The sequence below is a fragment of the Galendromus occidentalis genome, unplaced genomic scaffold, assembly GCF_000255335.2.
Source record: "Galendromus occidentalis unplaced genomic scaffold, Mocc_1.1 scf7180000077524, whole genome shotgun sequence".
In the NCBI taxonomy this organism is placed as follows: Eukaryota; Metazoa; Arthropoda; class Arachnida; order Mesostigmata; family Phytoseiidae; genus Galendromus; species Galendromus occidentalis.
The window spans coordinates 1,928,391-1,950,054 of record NW_003805512.1 but is presented as its reverse complement, the minus strand read 5'-3'; the positions used below and the strand labels follow the sequence as shown (position 1 = coordinate 1,950,054).

Sequence of the window (21,664 nt, the reverse complement as noted above, 5' to 3'; positions counted from 1 at the left end):
AAGAGGGTAACACGTTTGGCGGAAGAAGGAAGAAGACATTTCAGCACCAAATATATGAACAAGTAAACAGGGCAAGCTTATTGCATAATGATATTCTCCCTCATGAGATTCAACTTCCATTTGCCGAGGCATAGTGGATAAAACATTAGCAAGCATCTCTGTATGAATCAAATGACGAACGCGCGATCCAGACCAGCTCTACGATTCTGGGTTTGCGGAAGCATATTGATTTCTGCGGCACTGTTCCGTTAAATTATGATAAATTTCTATGCAGTCGCCTCTTTCTCACAATTATTAGAAGGCACCATTGGTAGATTTTTCAGCGGAAATGGAGTACATCTCGACAGAATTGTGATTCAACTTCTTTAGGCGAAACGCTGATAGCAGCAAGTAACTACGAGTATTTAAGCATGCACGAAAAATATGCTGATGAATCCACGCTAGGATCCTAGGAGATGGGGTTCTTCGGGTCGATCGATAAGTTCATTGGTTTATCATTCGGTCATCCGTCGACATAATTATCATCGTCATTGCGGGCAAAGTAGAGCAGGAACCTAGGAATCCGAAACTCCGGAGCCCAGCGATGGTTTGCGGAGCATTCCATCGACGGATTCGCTTGGCGAGGTAAGTTGTTTGCTAGAATTCATGTTCCGTGTCTTGTTTTCTATGCACTCGATGACGTGGCCGCGTCCCGACGGATGTTCCAGTCTTCCAAAGGAGCCAATGAAGAGGATGATACGTATTGCATTGAGACCGTATAGCGATTGCACTTATTCTTCTTCCCCTTCTATGTCCAACCTTTGCACTCGGTCGACGCGTTTCTCGGAAACGCCCGTCTTATTTATTGCCTCAGATATTGTCGTTAGTCCATGATATGAAGAATGTTTTAATGTATTTTTTTGCGTTCAGATAGATAGGCAGAACCGTGATATATAGAAGGTTGCGGGTTGAGCCGGTTAGATTAGCTTGAAGACCTCAAATTCCTTCCAACAGAGAAGCGCTACGGCGACTTCCCATCTGTGTCTCTCACTGCACGTTGTTTGGTGTAAGGCGGATGGGTGGTATTGCGTAAGTGATTGATTGATTCATTGACTGATTGGTCGATTTATCGATCGATTTGAAGAGCGTTCGCACGGTCGATTGGATCGTTGGTCGTCTCGAACGATTGCCTGTGTCTGTTTGGAGTCTTCAAGTCGAACCGCCTCGTTAGTTGACAGAGTAGAGTAATTGATGAGCAGGGTTATCCAGACATCCAGATTGCTCACCCAGACAACAGAAACCATCATCTGGGACGAAGAGGACAACTGTTAGTATCGTATTACAGAGATTATCATCCATTATTATGATTATTTCCATTATTATTATTATTATTGATTATCATTTTCGATTGCGAAAATATTGAATTGACAGTGATCGTAGGCCAGCCGCGATTGCGAGGCGCGGATGCTGTTCGTCGGAGCAAGCTTTCGTTACAGTCGATCGGAATCATGGATGTTAACCAATATAAGTGGCATCCCTTCTGAGCTCGAATGCACGGGTGATTCGAGGTATCACAGTGTTACAGCTTCCGAACAGAGTCGGCTCTTCCGCTCCCAGAGAGAGACTGGATTCGAGACCGTGCAGGCGTGACGATTGAAAGCTCCGACCCCGGGAATGCTTGCAATCCAAGTTGAATTCGTCGGAAGACTTCCCGAGAGCTCGAATCAAGACGGTGTCGCATTTCTCGATCGGCCACGAGTTCAGAGTTCCAGTGTCGAGCTCTCCACACTGACCATTGTTAAAGATCCGACCCGAACACCCATGAACCCTTCTCCGTATGGATGCGTGTTCGTAGTAGTGACAGGTGTCAAGTCATCCAGTTAAATATGCGATTGTTTCTCTCACCGAGTATATCTGTCCGGTCTTAGATTGTCGAGTTTCCTCCGTTAAAGTCGCTCAAAGCGTTTCGGGAGGGGGATAAATATGCGTTGATATGGGCAGGCTGGCTTGCTAAGAGGCAGGCAGGCGAACGGGCGGTCAGTGCATTGTGCTTCTGTCTTTTGTATATGACTAGATTATTCCAACATGACGTCCCCCATGGCAGGACGTGGGAAGGATCTTTCCCAGGGTTAGTGTCCGAGAAAGGCGCGTGTTCTCTCGCAGTCTCGAGTTATTCATATGAGGATGGAATTAAAGGAGAGAGACAACAGCGAGGGGAATAGAACAGATCCGAAGACTTTGATATGGCATCGCTCGCTTAGAATAATTAGAGGTATGACTCGTAGGTTAGGAGACGAGAAGCTCTCGTCATCATCATAGAAAACTCGACTTGTCGATTTCAGATAGAAAATTCATTGAATAATTTATTTACAAAAATAAGCGATTGATTCACCTACTTCTTAATAATTTACTTTCGATACTGGTGAGCATTCACCCAGTGAAGGTTTTTGATTGAGACTCTGCTTCCATTCCCCTTTTCACGTTCGCTCAGCGTGACCTACGTCGACAACATAGAACTTATGGAATTTTCACGCTCCGAAATGATTCTATGAGCGGAGCACGCGCTATTCCCGCACGCCAAAATTACCCGCGTCTCCCAAGAAAGCACAAAATCTCCGGAACTCTCGTTTTTTTCACTCCCGGGAAGTAGACACAGGGACTGCTAAGCCCTCCTATAAGCGTCATGATAGATCGACGACCCGATCGTCTCGCGGGCCACGAAGCGCTTCAGCAATCATATGAATCGCCTTCGTCATTGTGTTTATCACTGATCCCTGATTCCGACCGACTTGGCACTGCACTGCACCAGGCTCGCCTGCCCTTGAGCACCGAAAAACGCTGCCGAGGTTTTTCGCCTAGTCGACGTGATTTGAATTGATTCTGTGGGTCGTTGTCAACGCCAGCGAGTCATATACTGAGCATTTCCATCTGCATTCGGCCCGATCCGGAGAGCGGGTTTCTCAGAAAGGAGTCGAAAAATCGACGCCGACCTCAAGAATCGACGTCGAGGGCGCTCGCTCCTTCCTCTCGCCGACGCGGCGCGAAATGATCGAGTTCTCTTTGAGCTATTTCGTAGATGAGCCCACCGAGCTCTCTCCGAGGATGCATAAAGTATCTGCCTAGAAAGAAATTTAAGAGCCCTAAAAAGGATACACACCTTTGAGATTCATTCATCTCATCTGGGTCAATTTTTAGGCTTACGCCGTTGCGTGTTTAGGACCCCCGCTGGTACGGGTGGTCCCGCACGCCCGACAGAGCCCTCCGTTGTTTACTCGCTGCAAGAACGAACATGTCTAAAACTATTCATCATCATCCAGCCCCTTCCTTGATCATTATATCATGTCATTATCGTCATTTTCTTCAAAGCGCTGACTGACGCACCGTCGACGATTCTTGTAAAATATTTCCTACAATTTCTTCGCTTCTATGTCATCATGTAAATAGACTACAGCGAGCGGCGGTAGTGATGAATATTTCTCCGTGAACACGACCGTCGCTCTGTTTGAAAGACTTTTCGCTCGCTTTCTCACCGGTAGGTACATCGTATTTATATTATGTATATATATATTGTGAGTGGAAAGTCTCTCTTTCCATAAATATATCTCGAACGACAGTAAGCGCCGTAAACATACATTGAGGAGGGACTCGACGGAGCCGAACGCCGTGAGTCGCTCTTCGGTGGCTCATCGAAACGAGTTCCGGCCGAAGCTCTTGGAATCGGATAGGGAATTCAGCCAATGATCGCAGCCGTTTCTGCTCGTCTATTCGGGATAAGCTCGAAGTCACGGGCAGGGCTTCCCGGAATCCCAGCTTTCGAGCGCACGCTGCGAGCGGCCCCTCCGCTGGGGGCTCTGTCCCACCCTGGAGCCGATTCTCCGCAAATCTCAATACAGGGCCAGGAATCCCCCAAAAAAACTCGCACGGTCTCCTCCTCTTTCAAGTGATCGGATTGGGCTGCGGGAACTCGGATGCTCTCCATAGGATCCAAATCCAGAAGACGAGTCAACTCGAAAACCACTCCGTGAGCGAGGAATCGCGAATCGGAATAATTCGACTCGAGCGAGTTTTCATGATCGAGTACGCCGCAACGCTGGGGACCGTGCTGCTCCGAATATATCCCTTTCGTTTTATACACTGTATGACGGCCGCCGAGGAAAATTCGGCCCAAAGTCAGAGCGGAATCCCCCACATCGTCTTAGTTTATACATAAATACAGATCGCACAAGCTCGGAAAACTTGGCGAACCGCTAGCATTGGAACTGTATCGCACGATTTGGCTTGGTCTTTGAATGACGAAATTTGTCCGCGTGGCTGACGATGGCCCCGATAGTCTTCGAGCGAAGAACGAGACTATTCCGGTTAATTCGATGCTTGTTAATATCTGATCAACTTTGGTTTTCTTCTTCCGAGTTCCAAGGGGAAGGATGCTCAAAAGCGGTAGCATGATCGGAGCTTCGCCATGAAGATGGTTTGAATCGAATCCATGGACGTAACTACGCTGATCGCCGAGAGCCTTCCGAAATGTGAACCTCCCGGATTGACCCTAATCAGAGGATGAGCTGGCTGCGAGAACGTGAGCGCTCTGCTTGTGCGGGCAAATCATCCGCTAACGCAGGATGCCCCGAATCACAGACGGCTCCGGGAAATACTCTCAGATTTCATAAAGAAAATCGCCCGAGTTTTTCGTGGGAGCCCGCTCTCCAAAGCCGATCGTGTTCAGGAGCTCGGAGTCATTACCAGCGGTAAATGAGGACGATGAGCTCATATATCCGATACTGAATTCCTCCGATCCATCAAAGAGCGTTCCCGAGAACTCCTTGAATATCTGATTCGGAAGCAGATATTCCTTTCGGATTTCTCGCCGTTTGACTTAAGTTATTCTCATTAATGGAATTTTCGTGAAATGTTGTCCGTATCCAGCTCGCGTCGGTGCGCAAAAATTGTGAACCTGCGATAGCGCGCCGCGCGGGCTCAGTTCACAAAGGAGAGAGAGCCGAAAATCTCATAGCCTCAAGTGCATAGTCACTCGATTTCATTGACTTCTGCGCGCGGAACACCGCATCGATTTTTCTGCCCCTCCGAAGCGGGACAAGCGTGCCAGTTATGCGACGTTTTCCCGCGTCCTCCGAGACGCGTCATTTGAGGACCTTCTTCTTGATGACGTCGATTGACATGTGTTGGGAGTGTCCATTTTTTTTCTCAGGAGATGTCAAGACTTCCCAAGTCATTGTCGGTGGGGTTCCCCCCATAGGACTCCCTCGACCAGCGAGTTCCTTCAACCAGAAACAGACGCTCGTACACCGATTTAGAGACCGCTCGTGGAAAAAGACGGCTTGACCAGACAGGGGCAATAATTATCATCACTCGGTTGAATCCCTCAGGATATATGCGGCGATATATCGCAAAGAAGGCTGCTGAGATTGGTTTCCGAACATCATATCGGATGAGCGCGGAAATCTGGATCGATCTCTTAATGAACGGACGGAAAGCGATCGAAGAGGGAACTGCGCCTTTCGAATCTGCAGTATATTCCGGAACCGCGATCCCCAAGACAGGGAGACGAATCGGATCCTGTCCAGTCCCCGGATCCATGAGCGATTGAGACGGATCGGAAAGATTGAAGAGCGCAAGGCGAGATCGGTCTCAGCTTTCCGAGATGAATATGTCTCTTTACTCGGTCCCATGGGCCCGATGATCGGAAAAAAGGTCCTCATCACTGGTCAGAAAGCATCGTTCCTAGGTCCAGGCTCGCAGGTCGGCATGTCGTACGGAGACTGATGGACTCATCAGTATCGAGCATACCGCAGAACTGAGGGAGCGTCCTCGGGAATTCCACGTGCCGCATAACTGGTACTCAAACCCCACTTCGCAATCCCGAAGCGAGTGATTGCGATTGGACAGAGGAAAAGTTCCGTCCGATCCATCGACTGCTCCCTCAAAGATTGGTAGATGGAGGGCTGGGGGCCTGTTCTGTATTGTGTCTGAATATTCTCTCACTCAAACTTAACAACACAACAATGAACTCTCGCTATTGATAGACAGGAATAAGACGAGAATTATCTTCCAATGCCAAGGCCGCTTCTTGCATCGAAGCATGCCTGGTGTATGGGAGCAGGGGCAGAAAGTAATTGGGTCACCTAAACGTACCATCCTGGCCTACAGAAGCTGTAACGGCCTGGCCAGCTTGGCTTTGAGCTGACTGATACTCGGCTTGAGATGTTGCTGTCAGAAGAGCCGCGTATTGATGATAATCGGGATAGTGATAAAGGAGCTGGGCATCCGCGGACATCAGGGGTGGAGGGGGACCAGATCCTCCGGCGGGAACACCTGAAGTTGTTGATGGTCCAAGGTCAAGTTTGAAAGCTGTCGCAGGGCAAGGCGGATCACATCGCGGAAAATAGGAAAGATCGTGAAGCGGAAAGGTGTTCGTGCATGCGTGATGGGGAATAATTGTGACGAGTTAAAGTTAAGTTACCGTTGAGAACTGCGGCATTGGTCGGGACCGGGATCCTCGGCGAGAGTATCAGAGGCGCTCCCAAGGGAGTCCCTGTGCGCAGAGGCGATGTGAGAGCCACAGGGCCACCGGCGGCAGCGTTGAAGAGCCGTTGAAAATCTTGAGGCAGGAAAGCCTCCAGACCTGCGGCGAAGGCGCCCGTTAACGGATACTGATCAAGACATTCATCAACAGAGCTTTGTGTAGCATTCGTGTACTTGACTATTAATCCGGATACCGTATCGAAAAGGGTCACTCACCTGTCCCGTTGAGACCTTTGGCGCTCGAGTCCCTGTAAGTTCCGTTGATGATGGCCAGTTCCATGAGTTGTCTTTTCTTGAGCTCGTCCTCCCCCTCGGTCACAGGCACCAGGAGCATCTGGACCTCTTCGACAGCTCGTTGAATTTTTATATCGGCCCGATTCTCTGTATCTTCGACCGTTATCAAAACGTGGAGGTCATCGTTCAAATGTTCCCAGTTCGGTTTGCCTCGGTTAGCATCTTCCTGAATAGAGGAAAGGGGAAATGACATCAGTTGCCCTCGGATCGGATTTAAAAATAACACACGGTGATTTGGAAATGAAAGAAGCGTTATTCGTGCCGAATGATAAAAAATCAGATTCCAGCTTCCCCCAAACGAAAATGAATGCCGAACGGGATCGAGCTCGTTCACTTCTTGAAGCGACTCTACCGGAGTCACTAGGTGGTTCGAGATCACTTAGGGCGAAAAAATCAAGATCAAAATCATGCTGCTTCTGCGTGCTCTATGGTTTGATCATCCGCCTCATATTAGGGTTCTCCAGCCAAGAGTGCACGCGCGCCTTCGAAATTGGGTTAGAGCGGAGAGCGTAAACCTCTCGAGCCAAGACAGCCGGGAGCCTGTCCGCCTCCACGAGTTGACTGCGTAGATTCTAGCTATTCAAGGATTCCTCTCCGTCTTTTTTTTAGCGAGGAAGGGATCTAAACAATGTTAACAATGGAGATATTGTTCGATTCTTCAACAGACCGCAGCGACCGACGTCGTCGAGGAGGGCGATGCAAAGAGGAACGAGAGGAAGAACTTTCTGAGGGCTCAGGGCTTCTCCGAAATTCCGCTGGGAAGCCGCCCGAGACCCTAGGCCGCGGCGGGAGGACTAGATGTGTTTCCAGCTTCGACTCAGTCAGAGCCATTCGGCAGCAACAGCCGGACCCGTCTTCCTATGTAATCGTAGCGACTTTGTTGTTTCAGAGTGGGTGTCTTGTCGCCACCACTTCCGCCAAGACCAGGAAAAACCAGAAACGATGGCGGCAACGGGTGCGGCAGCGAGTCCTGTCGTCTAATCCTCAGCCGATGATTTCACATGGTCTATTGTTTATTTTGGCGTTGTCGCCGAGCTGGGACCTGGATGTTTTCCCAGCGTGAGCCCCGCATCAGGCCATCCGCAAGGAGGAGGAGACAACAAAACCAACCGGAACGGTCGTGTCTCGAGTTTTACAATGGAAGCGTCTCTCGATCGGGACGACCGGGAGAATATTCTTATCGTTCGATCTCTTTCCCTCCACGGAGAAGACGCGTTCGATGTATCGATCGGATCCAGAGGTTCATTTCATCGAGTGCAGAGCACCCGGTGATCTCAACCCTATCGTGTGGGAAACTCAATTTGTCGCCAAGCCGTCGCAGGTCGTCGGCGACAACGAACGAACATCACTTGAGGCTATGGCGCGGCGTGGCTGTCCGGGTGGGGCCTTTCGGGTGCAGCTGCAGCGGTTTCGTTGAAGACACTTCCTTTATTCTCCCTCATCAATCTATCCATCGAAGAGCATCTCATCTGGTTTCGTGTATGTTCTGCTGCTCAGACTCATGCCTGTCGACTCGCCCGCTCGAGATGGTCTACGAAGATCGAGGTGGGAGACAAGCGACGACCACGCGAATAGAACGAGACTACATACACGAGAACAGGCACGTTGCCTTCTTGACTAGCCTGCTGGCTGGGCTGTCCTGGCAAACAGTTTCCGATCTGACGAAATCACAAGCGAGAGCCCGTGTGCGAGTGGGAGAGATACAAAATAAGAGATAGCGACATCGCAAACCGCCGAAACGCTATGAGCGTCCAGAGCTGCCAAGGCTCTCGGAGACTGTCGTTGATGCCGCCTCCTTTGACGAGAACCAACAGCTGACTCCCAGCCAGACAGACTAGCAGGCGATCAGGCCGTCACAAAAGCGAGAAAACCGAGAGCACGCCGATGCCGAGCCAGCCAAGTTTCCATGCCTCACCCTCGTGGTTTGGAACCAGAGGAACCGCCGCGTTTCATGGCCGATCAGGCCTCTTGACTTTTCACCGTAGCAGTCACCGACTAAACATAGAAGATCCTCCTGTAGCCGCTTCCCCCGTCCAGGCAGACTCTCGTTCGTTCCTGGTATGGTTCCGCTTCCTCGCTCGACATCTGCGCTCGAGCCACATGTTGGGCTCCAATAATCATTTTTCAGAGCATTTCCGAAGCGAGATGGGCTAAGCCTCGGCTATTCCGGCGCAGCGGGCGCAAGTTTTTCGAATTCCATCCCAATGAGACGAACACGAGTCTTAGGGAACGAGTCTGGAAAATCGCGCGAGACACGAGACCATCGGCTGGAGCGGACCCCCAAAATCGTGCGACTTGAATCGGCTCGGACATTGTCGCTCATACGTCTCTCTGTACCTCCATGGAATCAGATCGCTACGACTGTTTACGATTGCGCCATTCCCTGCGTATTTCTCCTCGTCGTCGCATTCGCCCAACATGGCGCTCGACGACGCGACCTACGCGTTAGAATGTCGCAGCCCTCCCTCAGCGATTGTTCGAATACCCTCAGCTAATCACCTCCATCAGTACGCAGAGATACCGTGAATATTCCCATTCAGAAGCAGTCTCGAACATCCTGGCGGTCTTCCCTAATGGATGGGCATCTCCTGGACCCGAAGGTACTCATATCCGAACGGGAAAAGCTAACCGAAATTGGCTTTTATTGACTGATACGTGTAGCCTGCGTGTCCATACGATGGATCCTGTGGTGATAGCACTCAGAAGAAGCCTTGCTCCGTTCTCATCTTCGAGAACACAAAAAAACGGAGAGCAGCCCCGAGCTTGCCTCCTTGCAGTCTCGAAAAAATGGGCAGGTTCCAGAGGCTCAAAAAATAGACGGATGGAGCCTTCGATTAGAACATTCACAGGAAATTCGCGAGACATTGAGGTGGGTTCATTCGGTGAGGGGAACGGATTCCTTTGCGGATCATCTACTCGGATGCTTCTAAGTTTCTATCGGAGCTTCGGCGCCTTGGCTGAGATAACGGAAGTCTATGGATGAACGGAGGTTGTGGGTTTCTCGCCTCCAAAATTCACTCATTTCGGATCGCAGAATGAAACCGGTCGCTAATTAGGAGATAAGCGTGTGCTTTGATCAAGAGCGAGGTAGAATATCGCAATCAGATCATTCTGAGCTTCCGTTGCTTATCTCAGAGCTGGTCTTGGACGAAGCGGACGTCTTATCCTGTTCCGGTGTTTGATTTTCTTGCTGTGAGCTTCCTGTCCTCTGCACTCGCTCCTCCCGCGAGCTTCGAGCACTCGCCATCTTCCAGACCTTCGAAAGATCTTTCTGCAGCAACATTCATCTTTCTCGTATCTACAGCCTACACGGCGAGCAAGCCTGTCTGATCATGATGGCATTGGCGGAATTTCGGGAGTGCTTCATTTCAAGCACCCGCGAGCCGCGAAGTGTAATTTTACCTTAGCAAAACAGGCTTCGACCCTCCACCCCAGCCGCTAGACGAGAGAAGAGAAAAAACAAGAAAGAAAAGAACCGAAAAACGTGCCAGCCCATCTCGTAAGGCTAGATAGGTGCGTGAGCTGAGGACATGTTAATCAGGCTTGTCACACGCAATCTTGATTGATGGGAGCATTTTGGAAACGAAAACATCGCCGTCCCTCTCTAAGAAGCCGACAAAGATGCTTGAAGGGCTTGAACACCGGCAGCATGCCAACTGAGGATGGAACTTGGTTTCTATGAACGACGAACTTGGTCGAGGTCCCCAATGAACTAATTTCAGCGGAGCTGAGTGCAGAAACGATGGGAAGGAGCCGGGGCAGAGTTTGAACAAGGCAGAAATATCGTAGCATATATTACCGAATCCGAAAAACTTACGTTCCGGAACTTGGGTTATCCTGTTAATCAATTCGGTCCGGTTAGCATGAAATATTGTTAGCCCACATCTTCGTTCCTCTGCCATGGCGGTCGCGAACGTTTATGAAACATTAGGCTTGGAGGGTTCAGCGAGGGGAACGAGTTGAAGACTCGAGGGTCGGAAAGCTCATCAATAGATTCGTGTTCCCCTGAGGTCGTCTCCTCGTCAAGCTCTCGAATCGAAGCTGCCAGAGGAGTCTGTATGACTAGATGTGGAGCGGCTCTTAATCTTGGGAATGGAGATTTCAGCTCCTGGATCTCCGAAAAGGGAAAGCTCGATAGCAAGCGTCGATAATATCATCTGCATCGGATGCTGATTCCTTTTCGAAAACCCGTGAGAATGAGAAGCGGCGCCCTGGATATAATCGGACACAGAAACAGGAGCGGCCCAATTTTCGTCATGATTCAGGAAATGGGGATCCGGAGGAAGACACGTTAGGATGATTTCCGGATCAGCAAGTTGTAAGACAATGTCGCCCTCGTTCGATCGTGTGGCATGTCGGTAGGGGAAAACGGCATTCAGCGAAATGATTGAGAGACACGGGCTTACCTTTTTCTTATCGCGCATGGACCCCTTGCCCCTGACCATGATCTTACAGCCAGTTTCCTGCTCGAGTTGCTTGGCGGTCATTCCCCTGGGTCCGAGGATCCGACCCACGAAATTGAACTGGAATCAAAATGAACAATTGAGTTATCGAGGCCGAACATCGAAATACATGCTGTCTGTTGGGCTGGGGGGGAACGCTCTCCTGACCCTGACCATGAGTTGAGCACGAGGGATTCAAGTTCCTCGTAAAGCGCCGTTTCCCCGATCTGCAGACCAGATCCGTAGAGGGATTCCTCTGAATAAGATTTCGCAGATCGTATCGCGCTCGAGTCTAAACACGGCGGAGATCCGCATGGTGAGTGGAAAAGACCATGACATAAGCAAGACTGTCTAGTGAGAGCCAGAGGAGGGAGCGTGGGAGTCTCAGGGACCCGTAATGATCTCCGGCAAGCTCTCTTTTCTGCTCGTAGATAGATTTTCCAGTTTCCACAGTCACTTCCTCTCCTGTCTCTTCGAAGAAAAAAGTGATTTCCATTTGTCGTTTATTACTGTGCGAAGTTGTTGCCGCGGCTGCCGCCGGCAATTTGCTCGGAGTCATTGCAAAGCAGATGGCGGGAGCAACGAACATCCATCTAAATTGCACGCATTTTACACACCAGATTTTGATACGTTCTGTGATAAGATAATGTTGGCTAATAGTGAGGCACGTCACGGCAGCGCATGCCGCGTCAAGATCGTGCCTCTGTTGCAGAGGGTGAAATGTTTTTCTTTCTTTCCAGAGCGAATATGCGGGCGGATCCGATTCTCGAGCGGACCAACCGCCGTCCTGACGAGCTGGGTGTCTGGTGGCCGACAAACCGCAGCCGCTCCAGTCTGTCTGCAGTGACGGGTAGATTTTCAGCGTTTCTGAACGATTTCACACCACGTGTAGACTCGTTTATCGCTCTAAACCAGCGAGCATGAAGTAGTTAAACGCGCTCAAGACGGTGTCGTCGAAAGTCGTTAATCTCTTTTCTATGAGCTGTGGATCCATCGCCCTCATCCGAGAAACAGGAAACGGCGCAGGGGAACTCGGCGCGGTAAGCTTGCGACGGAGAAAACGAGGCTCGTAATTTATACTGTGAGTGCGATGACGGTCTGAGAGCTTTTTCTCTCAGCTCGCCGTCTTGTCGTGAACGTCGTAAACGACCTCATTATCGCTCACGTCACCATCGGCTCCCGATCTCCCGGGCAGGATACTGGTTGAATATCCCAGAGGCATAGGTCTGTCGTTGTTAGCAGACTCGGAGTCGTTGCCATGAACATCATCAACATCATCACGAACACGGTCATCCAATAATAATGGTCAGCGGTGTTGATGCTGTTGTGTTTCGTGCTTTCCGAACTTCTCGCTTGCTTGCTGACTTGCCAGCGAGCTGGGTGGCTGGCTCGCCGGCAGCGATGTCAGGCAGGGACAGAGAACACATTGAAAAGTTAACAGTGCGTTCAAACGAGTCCGAACAGAGGCCTTGTGATCGCTGATGGTACGAACTTTATTCTGACACATTCCGTGCTCGCGCCTATCAAGAAAAGCCACCGCGAGTCGGTAGTCAGTCAGTCAAAAAAAATAGGACGACTAATGTGATTGAACAGCTAGCCAGATTCTTCCCGGCGATTCGAGAAGCTAAATTACTGGAAGACGGAGAGGTCGCCACGACGTCGACGAGCACCCCGTCGAACCCGACCAGAGAGAATGGGAATGAGGTCGAGAGCGAAAAGACGACCCTTATCATCGGTAAATTAGAGGGAAAGCGTCAGCAATCGATGCAACCGAACCCATTCAGAGAATAGCGGCCAGAGAATTTCGTACCCAAGGAAAGCTCAATGGACTGGTTCAGACCCAAGATGAGTGGTGCCAACCTGTCTCTGAGAGTCCTCGAGTGATATGCCGGAGAAAAGCAACACCGCCGCTTAGACGAGATATCGATGGAGAGCAAGAGTTCTGGAGAGAAAAAACCTGCCATCGAGCACGATAGAAGCAGGGAGACTCCGCGGAGAAAACAAGATGTAGTAATCGTCGGAATCAGGATCGGAGCATTTGCTGATGCTCTGGAGGAGCTACGGAACAGGGGAGACCTTAACGTGGACCAGAACCCGGAGGAGTGAAGCAAATCAATGGAGCCTATAGTCGGAGAAAAGAGAGCCTGAGGCATTGCAGGCTTGCTCAATAGATTCGGGAGCGATTAGGAATGAAGATTCTGATTGAGGGTCCAGCGATCATCAACACCCTGGATAGCGAGCTAGAGGCACCGATCCGAAGCGCAATGGACATGAACGGCAGAGACGAAAGAAAAGCTGAAAGAACAGCTCTTGGAGAGCTAGCGAGATCGGATGTGCATTGTTCCCGAGGATGGCATACTGAGGCCAGCTCGCCGCTCAGGAGGGTCGGAACGGGAGCTCGGCTCGGGATGATGAGCTTGAACTCGAAGAAACGTCCTGAACACAAAGAACTCGGATGTGGATTGAAGGGTGCATCGCCTGCGCCGGTGACCTTGCCCTCATAGTCAGGGCGGAAGACAAACCAGAGCTAGGATGCCCGAAATCGAAGGATGCAACAGGACTATCATGAACCGGCTCGCGAAAAATTGAGGCAATCATTAAATCAAGCGAAGGAGCGATAGAGACCCGAAAATGCGACTGACGAAAGCGAAGGGCGGAATCCGAACTCTCACAAAGTATCTTGGAAACTTCTTCGTTGGAGCAACATCTTGAGGAGAATGAGCACACGGATAACACGCTCACGTTGGCGAGGCAAGGACTCACAAGAGAATCATGGCTGTCCGAACCGTTAGAGCCGTCACGACAGTATCGGAGGATGCAGGTCCTCGTTCCAGCTAGGAATACTCTCTAGGGCCTTTCTGCTACGGACAGGACATTGTAACAAGGAAGACTAGACGAATCAACTTGGAGGCATCGGTACAGGAAACACAGGGTGAGCAGCGAGGAATCCGAATGAATCAGCCCTGGATGGCAGCTTCGGCCCTCCTCCAACTCCCGGCGCCCTGACATGCGTAGAGGAATAGGTTTTAGAATGGGTCTGAGCCCTAGCCAATCTGGATGAGGCTCCGAATGAACGCGTCCCGCGTAAGCGTAAAGGAGCGCTTGTATCTCTGTGTGAGAAGAGGCGAAGTTAGTCATTCAGTCCCAGGACTAAGGAGCAGACACAGACCGCGGGACGAACAAACAGTCGGGCTGATGAACGGACAGACAGAAAAAAGTGACGACCGAAGCGAAGGGAACGACAAAACCGAGAACCCGAGGCGACTCCGTCTCTCTTCTGTCCTTCTTCTGACAATTTCTGACGCAACGAGAAAATCGGGCGGTTGTAGGGTACCGGAAAAGGCTTGTGGCTTTCCGAGAAGGATGGGGAAACGCAAGAGGACTCGATGAATGGATGGAGTAGAGGAAAATATTTGTTACAACGACTCGATTTATGATGATTCATTCGTGTTGTGCTTTCAAGCACAAATACACTCTGGTGCCCGCTATTGCTGGCTCGTGGACTAGGAAGCTAGTCAGCTCCGTTTCGTGCTGTCGGATAGGGCTGGTAAAATGAAGAACCTAAATCTAAAAAAGCTACAAAGCAAACAGCACGCGAATGGTCAGGAATGTGTTCTACACAATCCGCGACGGAAAATGAGATCGCGACCGCATTGATAAGGAACTCAGTTTTTCCGAAGAAGCTTCCCCCACATTTTCTCCTCTGGTGAAGGGGGAACCTTGACGGCACTCGCCTCCGAATGCATCGCTTCCTGTTTTCATAAGGTGACCAGGTTTTTCTACGGTTCGAGCGCCTGAGATGAGACGATAGCTAATGGTTCGGATCCACGGCGTTGGCCCATACAGCGAGGACGCGACGGCCCCAGCAGCAAACGCATTTATTTAGCTGATGTCGACTCGCCAACATTCTTGCATCGGATACGAGAGAAGATGAAGGAGACTTCTAAGGAAGGAAAGAGGAAGCCCGAAGTACTTGTCTCAGTCAGAGGCGGATGCTATCTTTTCTGCAATTCCTTATGCGATTTCGCCGTTACCAGCCATCGCTCGAAAACGAGTCACCGACGAGTTCATCGCATCCGAGAAGTTGGCGCGCCGCTGGCTCGCGTCTGGATTTAAATCCGCCCTTCGCTTTGACGTACATGTGACTTCCGACTCGGAAGCTGCGGAAACTCCCCGCGTGGGAACATCGTCGACATAAACAATTATTGCTTGATTGGGGGTTGGCGGAGCTGTATTCTCATGTTTGAACACATGTTGGGAACGTTCGGAGCCGCTCGCCGCACGGGTCGATCGGAGTCGCGCGCGAGCGTGTGCGTGTGCGTTTCTGTTGCTCTGGACCTGCTCGATTTCCTCAGCCATCACTCACGAGCCGAGCTGTCTCCATCTAAATGGTGATCCATCTAGGTGAGGCTCTGCCCCGTTTTCTTCTTTCAGCGTCCAGTGTCGGCTCCTTCTTCGAGTTGTCGGCCGCACACGTGAGTTTCGTGTGAATATGTTCGAGCCTTATTGTACACCGAAGTCAATATTCTGGTCGTTTCCATTGGCTCGACCCTCACGGAGTCATTCGACCTTACCGTCCCCTCTCTTATTCACACTATGGGTCGGAGCTCCAGCGATCAGGAAGTCTTCGATGTAATCTTCGAGAATTCCTTCCCGACAGCTCTACGGTCCGTAAATGGGAACCGTATCACTGGGCTGATCTCGGTCCTCCCGAAAACTCTGAGAGCATTCAATCTGGTCCCCTCTTGAGTCTTTTGGGGGAATTCTCGAGTCTCGGTCAGACTGCAGAAATATGTATACCTAGGCATCGTCCAAATTCGATTATGTATTGTCCCGTCTCCCCAACCTCATAGAAGTGGTAGGGGAGGCGCCTCAGCCCAGGAAAGACGGAGAGAGAATCGGATCATACAGCCTCGGGAGCTTTGACCACGCAAAAAGACAACAGCTCTCGGAAAGTCGAGTTCCTCTCTAGGGAAATGCCCGGATACGGTCGTTTTCGCTAACCCCTGTCCGGTGGCGAAGCGGGAGAAGGTTGGAAAAACTTGGAGCACGGTAAACGGCTCATTCTGATTTTCGCCTTCGTCGGTTTTTGCGAGCGATGTTCACTCGACTTCGGCGGAACTGCGCTCCTTCGCTCCACGGGACTTCCTCTACCGCATTCGATCATTGGACGAAAGTGACTTGAGACAGCGTCAGCGGTGTCAGAGGAATCGGGAGGGTCGGATGAGGAGAGCCTGGACGCCTGTAGGCTCGAAATCACTGATCGGCCGAGCGATCGATCAATCGACCGATGAGTGATTGGACGAGAAGAAGAACCACGACCCGGACAAGAGCATCGAAGAACAATAAGACAAGCGTCCGAAGGTTATAATTTGTTTCATATTTTTTTCTTGCGAACGTTCATGACAAGCTTCACCGGAACAAAGAGCTCGTGCACGATTCCTCTTTCGCGTGAAACGACTCGCGTTCAGTAGAGGAGAGCAACCATGTTCTGCTCTCAGACAACGAACACGAATCGGAGTGCGTTAGTGGAAGGAGTAGGAGCTGTATGTCGTATAGGAATTCCCAAGCGTTCGATATCCGCAGGACGTGGGATGAATTCCCCGCCTAAGGCACGTTTCTTCGGCCTCGACGTGATTTTTCATCACTTGAGAATTTCTGTGACTTTAAGGCATAGATTATTTTTGCTGATTCCTGGGACGAACACATAGACAGTCGGACCGACCGACAGACGAACCGGCGGACAGACAGACGGTCGGTCGGGCAAACCGACCAACCAAGAAGCCGGCCGGCCGGCCGACCGACCGCTCGGCCAAGCGCTCGCGGGCTCGACAGACACAGCGAGCAAGTGAAGCCAACTCTAATTATTGAAGCGGCAGAGGCCCTGGTCCCCGAACGCCGAAAAAATCTGCGAAAAACGACTAGAGCTCCCAGAAGAAAGAAAAAATCGTTCGCCCGACATAGGCATTTTTATTCATAGAGGCAAGCTAAATTGCCCTCGCTAACTTATTACGTCAGTCGGCCGGTCGATACTGGCGGCCCGAGCCGAAAGTTTTCCCGGAATTCGCCATCTGAGCGGCGTACAGTTAAGTACGGGAGATTCGCATTGTTCCGCCAGTATGCGGAAATCGGTTCCCGGGCAATCCCTGCGATGTTCAATCAACACGAAGCTCGAATCGATACATAATTCCGGAGCGGGGCCATTGATCTCTCTCGCATTCCGCACCAGCGTTTCGAAGGAGAGCGTTTCCACGACAGCCTTCCGAAAGCTCGACAATCCCGACTCCCGACTGACTGACTGACTGACTGACTGACTGTCAGAGAGATGAGCGAACTGACAAACGTACTGTCGAACGGACGGACCGACAGACGAATGGGCAGGCGAGCGGGCGGTCGATTGAACCTACAGACAACATGTCAATTTCGTTTCTGACAAATGACACTGAGATTCGCCGTACGCATGAGTGGTATGCTATAGTAATTGCGAAGGGACCCGGGAGCCTTTTCGGAAGAAGACGATTAAGTGCCGCCATTACTGCTTGCTTGTTCGGTCGGTCATCCGACAGATCGGCTCGATTCGACGTTCAGCCGCAAAAATCGTTCTGGGGTCTAATCGATAAGGTTTATCATGAGCTCCTGAATATTCTCTACGCCGCGCCGCCAACCTCACCGGATCGACGTGCTCCACTCTCAAGCGAGCGCGAAGGCCCCGCAGGCTTCTGGTCGGAAAGCGAGAGCCGGCGATCTGAAGTTTTTCGAACGTCCGCCGACATGAACGCGGGTATGGAAGTGGTTGGGGGAACTCCTTCCCTAGCACAGGACAGAACTCTCCGTGCTCGAAGCACGGATTCACTCCAGATTATCCGAGCGATTCGAGGGACTCCCTATGCCCATATCCCACTGCCAGAGGACATTTCTGCTCCATTTTTCGGTACGCGGCACGCGTTCCGACCATCGATCATGCGTGGGTCCGTGCATGGAGAAGCGCTGCGCGGGGCACCCACTCAACGGGCCATGGTAAGCGGAGGGCAGAGTGCGCCTCTGAAGGTAAAATGTTCCGCATCAAGGAATCGCATAGCGAGCGACATCGGAGCGACTCTCGAATGCGATAGCGAGCGTTTGCGCATCACGCGCCCCTTCCCCCTACCTGCTTCGCCGTAGCTGTTTTGAGAGGTATCCGATCCGACAACCCATTTTCTCGCGTCGTTTGTGTCACTTTGGCTGACTGACTGAGAGTCAATCAGTCTTTTTGTCGATGTTTCAGTGAGTCTGTCGGTGCTTCCATTCGGCTGTGTTGCTGTCTAATTTGATGGTGACATAATAGCGTTGAGGCGGTCATTTGGGCGAGACGCCGAGCAGTATCATGTTAAATGTCATCGAGCAGCATGTGCTCCAGCCTGAACGGTGGTCGTCGTTGTCCACGGTGGAGACCAAGCCGTAGCGCCACCTTGCGTCCACTGACGCAGCGAGTTGCAGAGCAGAAGGTCGATGATCTGGTAATTAAATTCCAAACCGACAAATTCCTCACGGATCAGAACCGCTGCACCACCAGCGGGAGCAGTAGATAGATAGACCGCCTGCTCGCTCGCTCGTTCGCTCCACCGACCAACCGACAGACATGCCGCATGCCATCGTGGCCAGTAAACTTTTTTGGAGCTTTTTCTCTCTGCGCTTGTCGCATTTCGCGGTATACTCTCTCGCGGCCCTCGTCCCGGACCGCAAACTGCAACGCCTGATCCTTCGTCCGTATTTCCAAGCGAGATTCGCACAGTGCACTCCACATCCATGATGACGATGTTACCCATGGAGCAAGTTCTCCGAGCGCAAGTTTCCACTCCAACCACAAAAGGGGTTTGAAGCGCGTTCGATGTAGAACAAGGCGCGGGTATTCTCCTGCGGCTCTTCTCGCGAGCACAGCGGTCGAGTTACTGTACGGACTTTGAAGCACCTGTCATGACGCTGTCGTTCGCAATGGCAAACGTCCTTAAATCAGTTTTCTGTGACACCACGAGCCAACGATAAATCGGCTGGAGGAGAAGCTCGACATCCAATGAGAATCGTCGAGCGAATTGATGGAATCCCATCCTTGATCTCTTTTTATCAGAGGCTTCGAGGTGGCAGGATATCATGGATCTACACACGGTTCACAGAAGAGAGTCGAAAATTCATTATCCCTCCGCTCATTCGTGGTCGAAGTTCGCAAGAGTCTGATACGACTTTATCTATGTCTTCGATTTAGGTGTATGAAGAGCTTCCTCTGCCGAGAAATTTCCACCGAGGAGCCATCCACGGCTTCTTCTCTCATCATTAAATTCATTCCGAAGATTAAATGAAGCCATGCTAGATGTCAGAAGAGCCTCTTGAGAAAAGCGTGAACGCGTAGCGTGTACTTACGTCGGGATGTTCTTTGACAGGCACGTAGACCTTTTCCGTCTTCGAAATCACCGGGCCTTCGGGATCCGGCAGAACAAGGGGCTCTTTCGAGCGTCCGTTGATCTGGAATAGGGACGCTCGCACTTTGCAGATTTCTGAAACAACAGAGAGCCATGTCAGTCGTCAGTAGTCTGTAGATGAAGCTGATCCGAAAAACACAACGCTCCTCCTCGTCACTAGAATCCCTGGTACAATCTAACGGCGCCAGCCGAGATGACGAGGCCAACAACAAAATACAGAAGCACCCGTCGTGGCGTCGGCGTCAAATCGTTCATAATAGCTTATTGTTTAGACCAGGTAAGGAGAAGAAACAAGAACAAGAAAAATGATAGAATTCACCAACAACACCGAGTGTTTCGCTCGCGCCCGTGATTTCGCATAACTGTTGTCCAAGCAATCGAGGCGGTGAGCAGCAACGGCACCGATGCCACACTGCGTCAGCCGGGTGGTCCGTCGGGAGAGCAGTGGACTCCTTCAAGCGAGCGACTGCTTTTCCTCGCTCAAACCATTCCGGCAACCCTTCCATGGTATTGTTAGTCTCTATGTTATTATATAATCAGGGAAAACCAGAGGGACTTTGATAATCGCCTTAAATTTCTTGATCAACAGACTGAAGAAGCATAAGCCACCCACTGGCTCAGACAAGTGCTCTTTCAGCTCCCTACTCACTGCGCAACCTGGAGCACTCGTGGTCTGAAGCATACAGCAGCGATCCCAATGGGATTTCAGAAGCGAGCTCCGGGAGGCGGTAGGAGTAGGAACAAACGCTTCTTCGATCGCTAGCCGCGCTCGATCGATTGCAGAACTAGCGCAAGAGAAATTCGACAATAGCCGACGATCGATCGCTTGGTCTCCGATAATGGCTTGGAAGCAGCAGCCTTGGCTACCACTAAGTTTTGGCTAGCTTCCCAGACGCTCCTGTCCCGCCGCCGCCGCTACGTGAAGTCAAACCGACAACGTAACGTGAGTCAACAGACCAGTCGTATATGTAGCTCGGAACCGAAAATCATCACCGACTCAAGCGACAGAAGCCCAGCTCGACGGCAAGCCTATAAGCCGAGTGAGCTCCGAGAAGCCCGAAAACCAAACGAAAATAATATTGGCTCCTGAGAATTTCTGCGCAGTTTGAACAGTCTAAGTGGCGGCGCGAGAGAAGCGGACGGAAAAAAAAGAAGACGACGACTACGGTTTCGATCATAGAATTTCTCGCGCTGCCACTTCGGCACCAGCGGAGGTTGTAGTTGTATCGGTATTTGGATAGGAGCGGAAATCGAACTAGCCGCAGCGCGGGCGCGCGAGAGCCCATCTAATAAGCCGCAATGAGTATCGGGTAAAAAAAAGACCAAGAATTCGGAGGAATCATCGAGGAATCCCAGAAAAGTTCTAGGGGGTCCTGACGCTCCGCTGCCGAAGCTACTTATTGGATCAAAGCAACAGGCGGCTCTTGATGCTACCCACATTTCATGGGTCCGGATTCCACGCTTTGCGGTTCGGAGCGAAAAAGAGATGGTTTGTTGAACCACGAGTAATGCATCACGAAAAGCGGGAAAAATGTCACGCCATTCAACACCGCTCGCATTTGGCAAGAGAAGTTTCGAACAGACGCAACGATTGGAAAGCGCTGTCTGAAAAGACGGTTCGGCTTTGTATCGATACGGCTACAACTGAGACAGTGTTCCGATCGCCGATACTCAGCTGCGAATAGTCTCAGTGGATTTTTTGCGATCGAATGAAAATTCGAGAAAGATCGAAATTCTTTCGAACGGAAACTTGTATCGACTGATTGTCCCGAAAACCATTCATCGGCATTCATACATGTAGCTCAATTTTCAGAAGACGCGACGAGACGAAATCACGCGTACATTTCGCGTTGCTTGTTACGATCGGAAAATGATGGAGGATGAAAACCCGCTCCATTCAATGATGAATTGATACAAGCAGCGATATCGGGATCCGAACTGCGAGTCCCCGACTCTGGA

At 50.9% G+C, this 21,664-nt stretch overlaps 1 protein-coding gene across 1 annotated transcript in view; it reads right to left on the bottom strand.

Annotated features, from left to right (window-relative positions):
* Window positions 1-3,192: 3,192 nt before the first annotated feature.
* The window catches only part of how (protein held out wings), a 32,120-nt gene continuing 13,648 nt past the window's right edge, over window positions 3,193-21,664 (bottom strand). The window contains exons 2-8 of the mRNA XM_018641112.1: window positions 19,647-19,780; window positions 11,217-11,333; window positions 6,733-6,976; window positions 6,455-6,616; window positions 6,180-6,291; window positions 4,225-4,238; window positions 3,193-3,254 (exon numbers count right to left, since the gene is read on the bottom strand). Of these exons, the coding sequence (XP_018496628.1) occupies window positions 3,193-3,254; window positions 4,225-4,238; window positions 6,180-6,291; window positions 6,455-6,616; window positions 6,733-6,976; window positions 11,217-11,333; window positions 19,647-19,780 (845 nt within the window). The remainder of the gene's footprint in view (window positions 3,255-4,224; window positions 4,239-6,179; window positions 6,292-6,454; window positions 6,617-6,732; window positions 6,977-11,216; window positions 11,334-19,646; window positions 19,781-21,664) is intronic.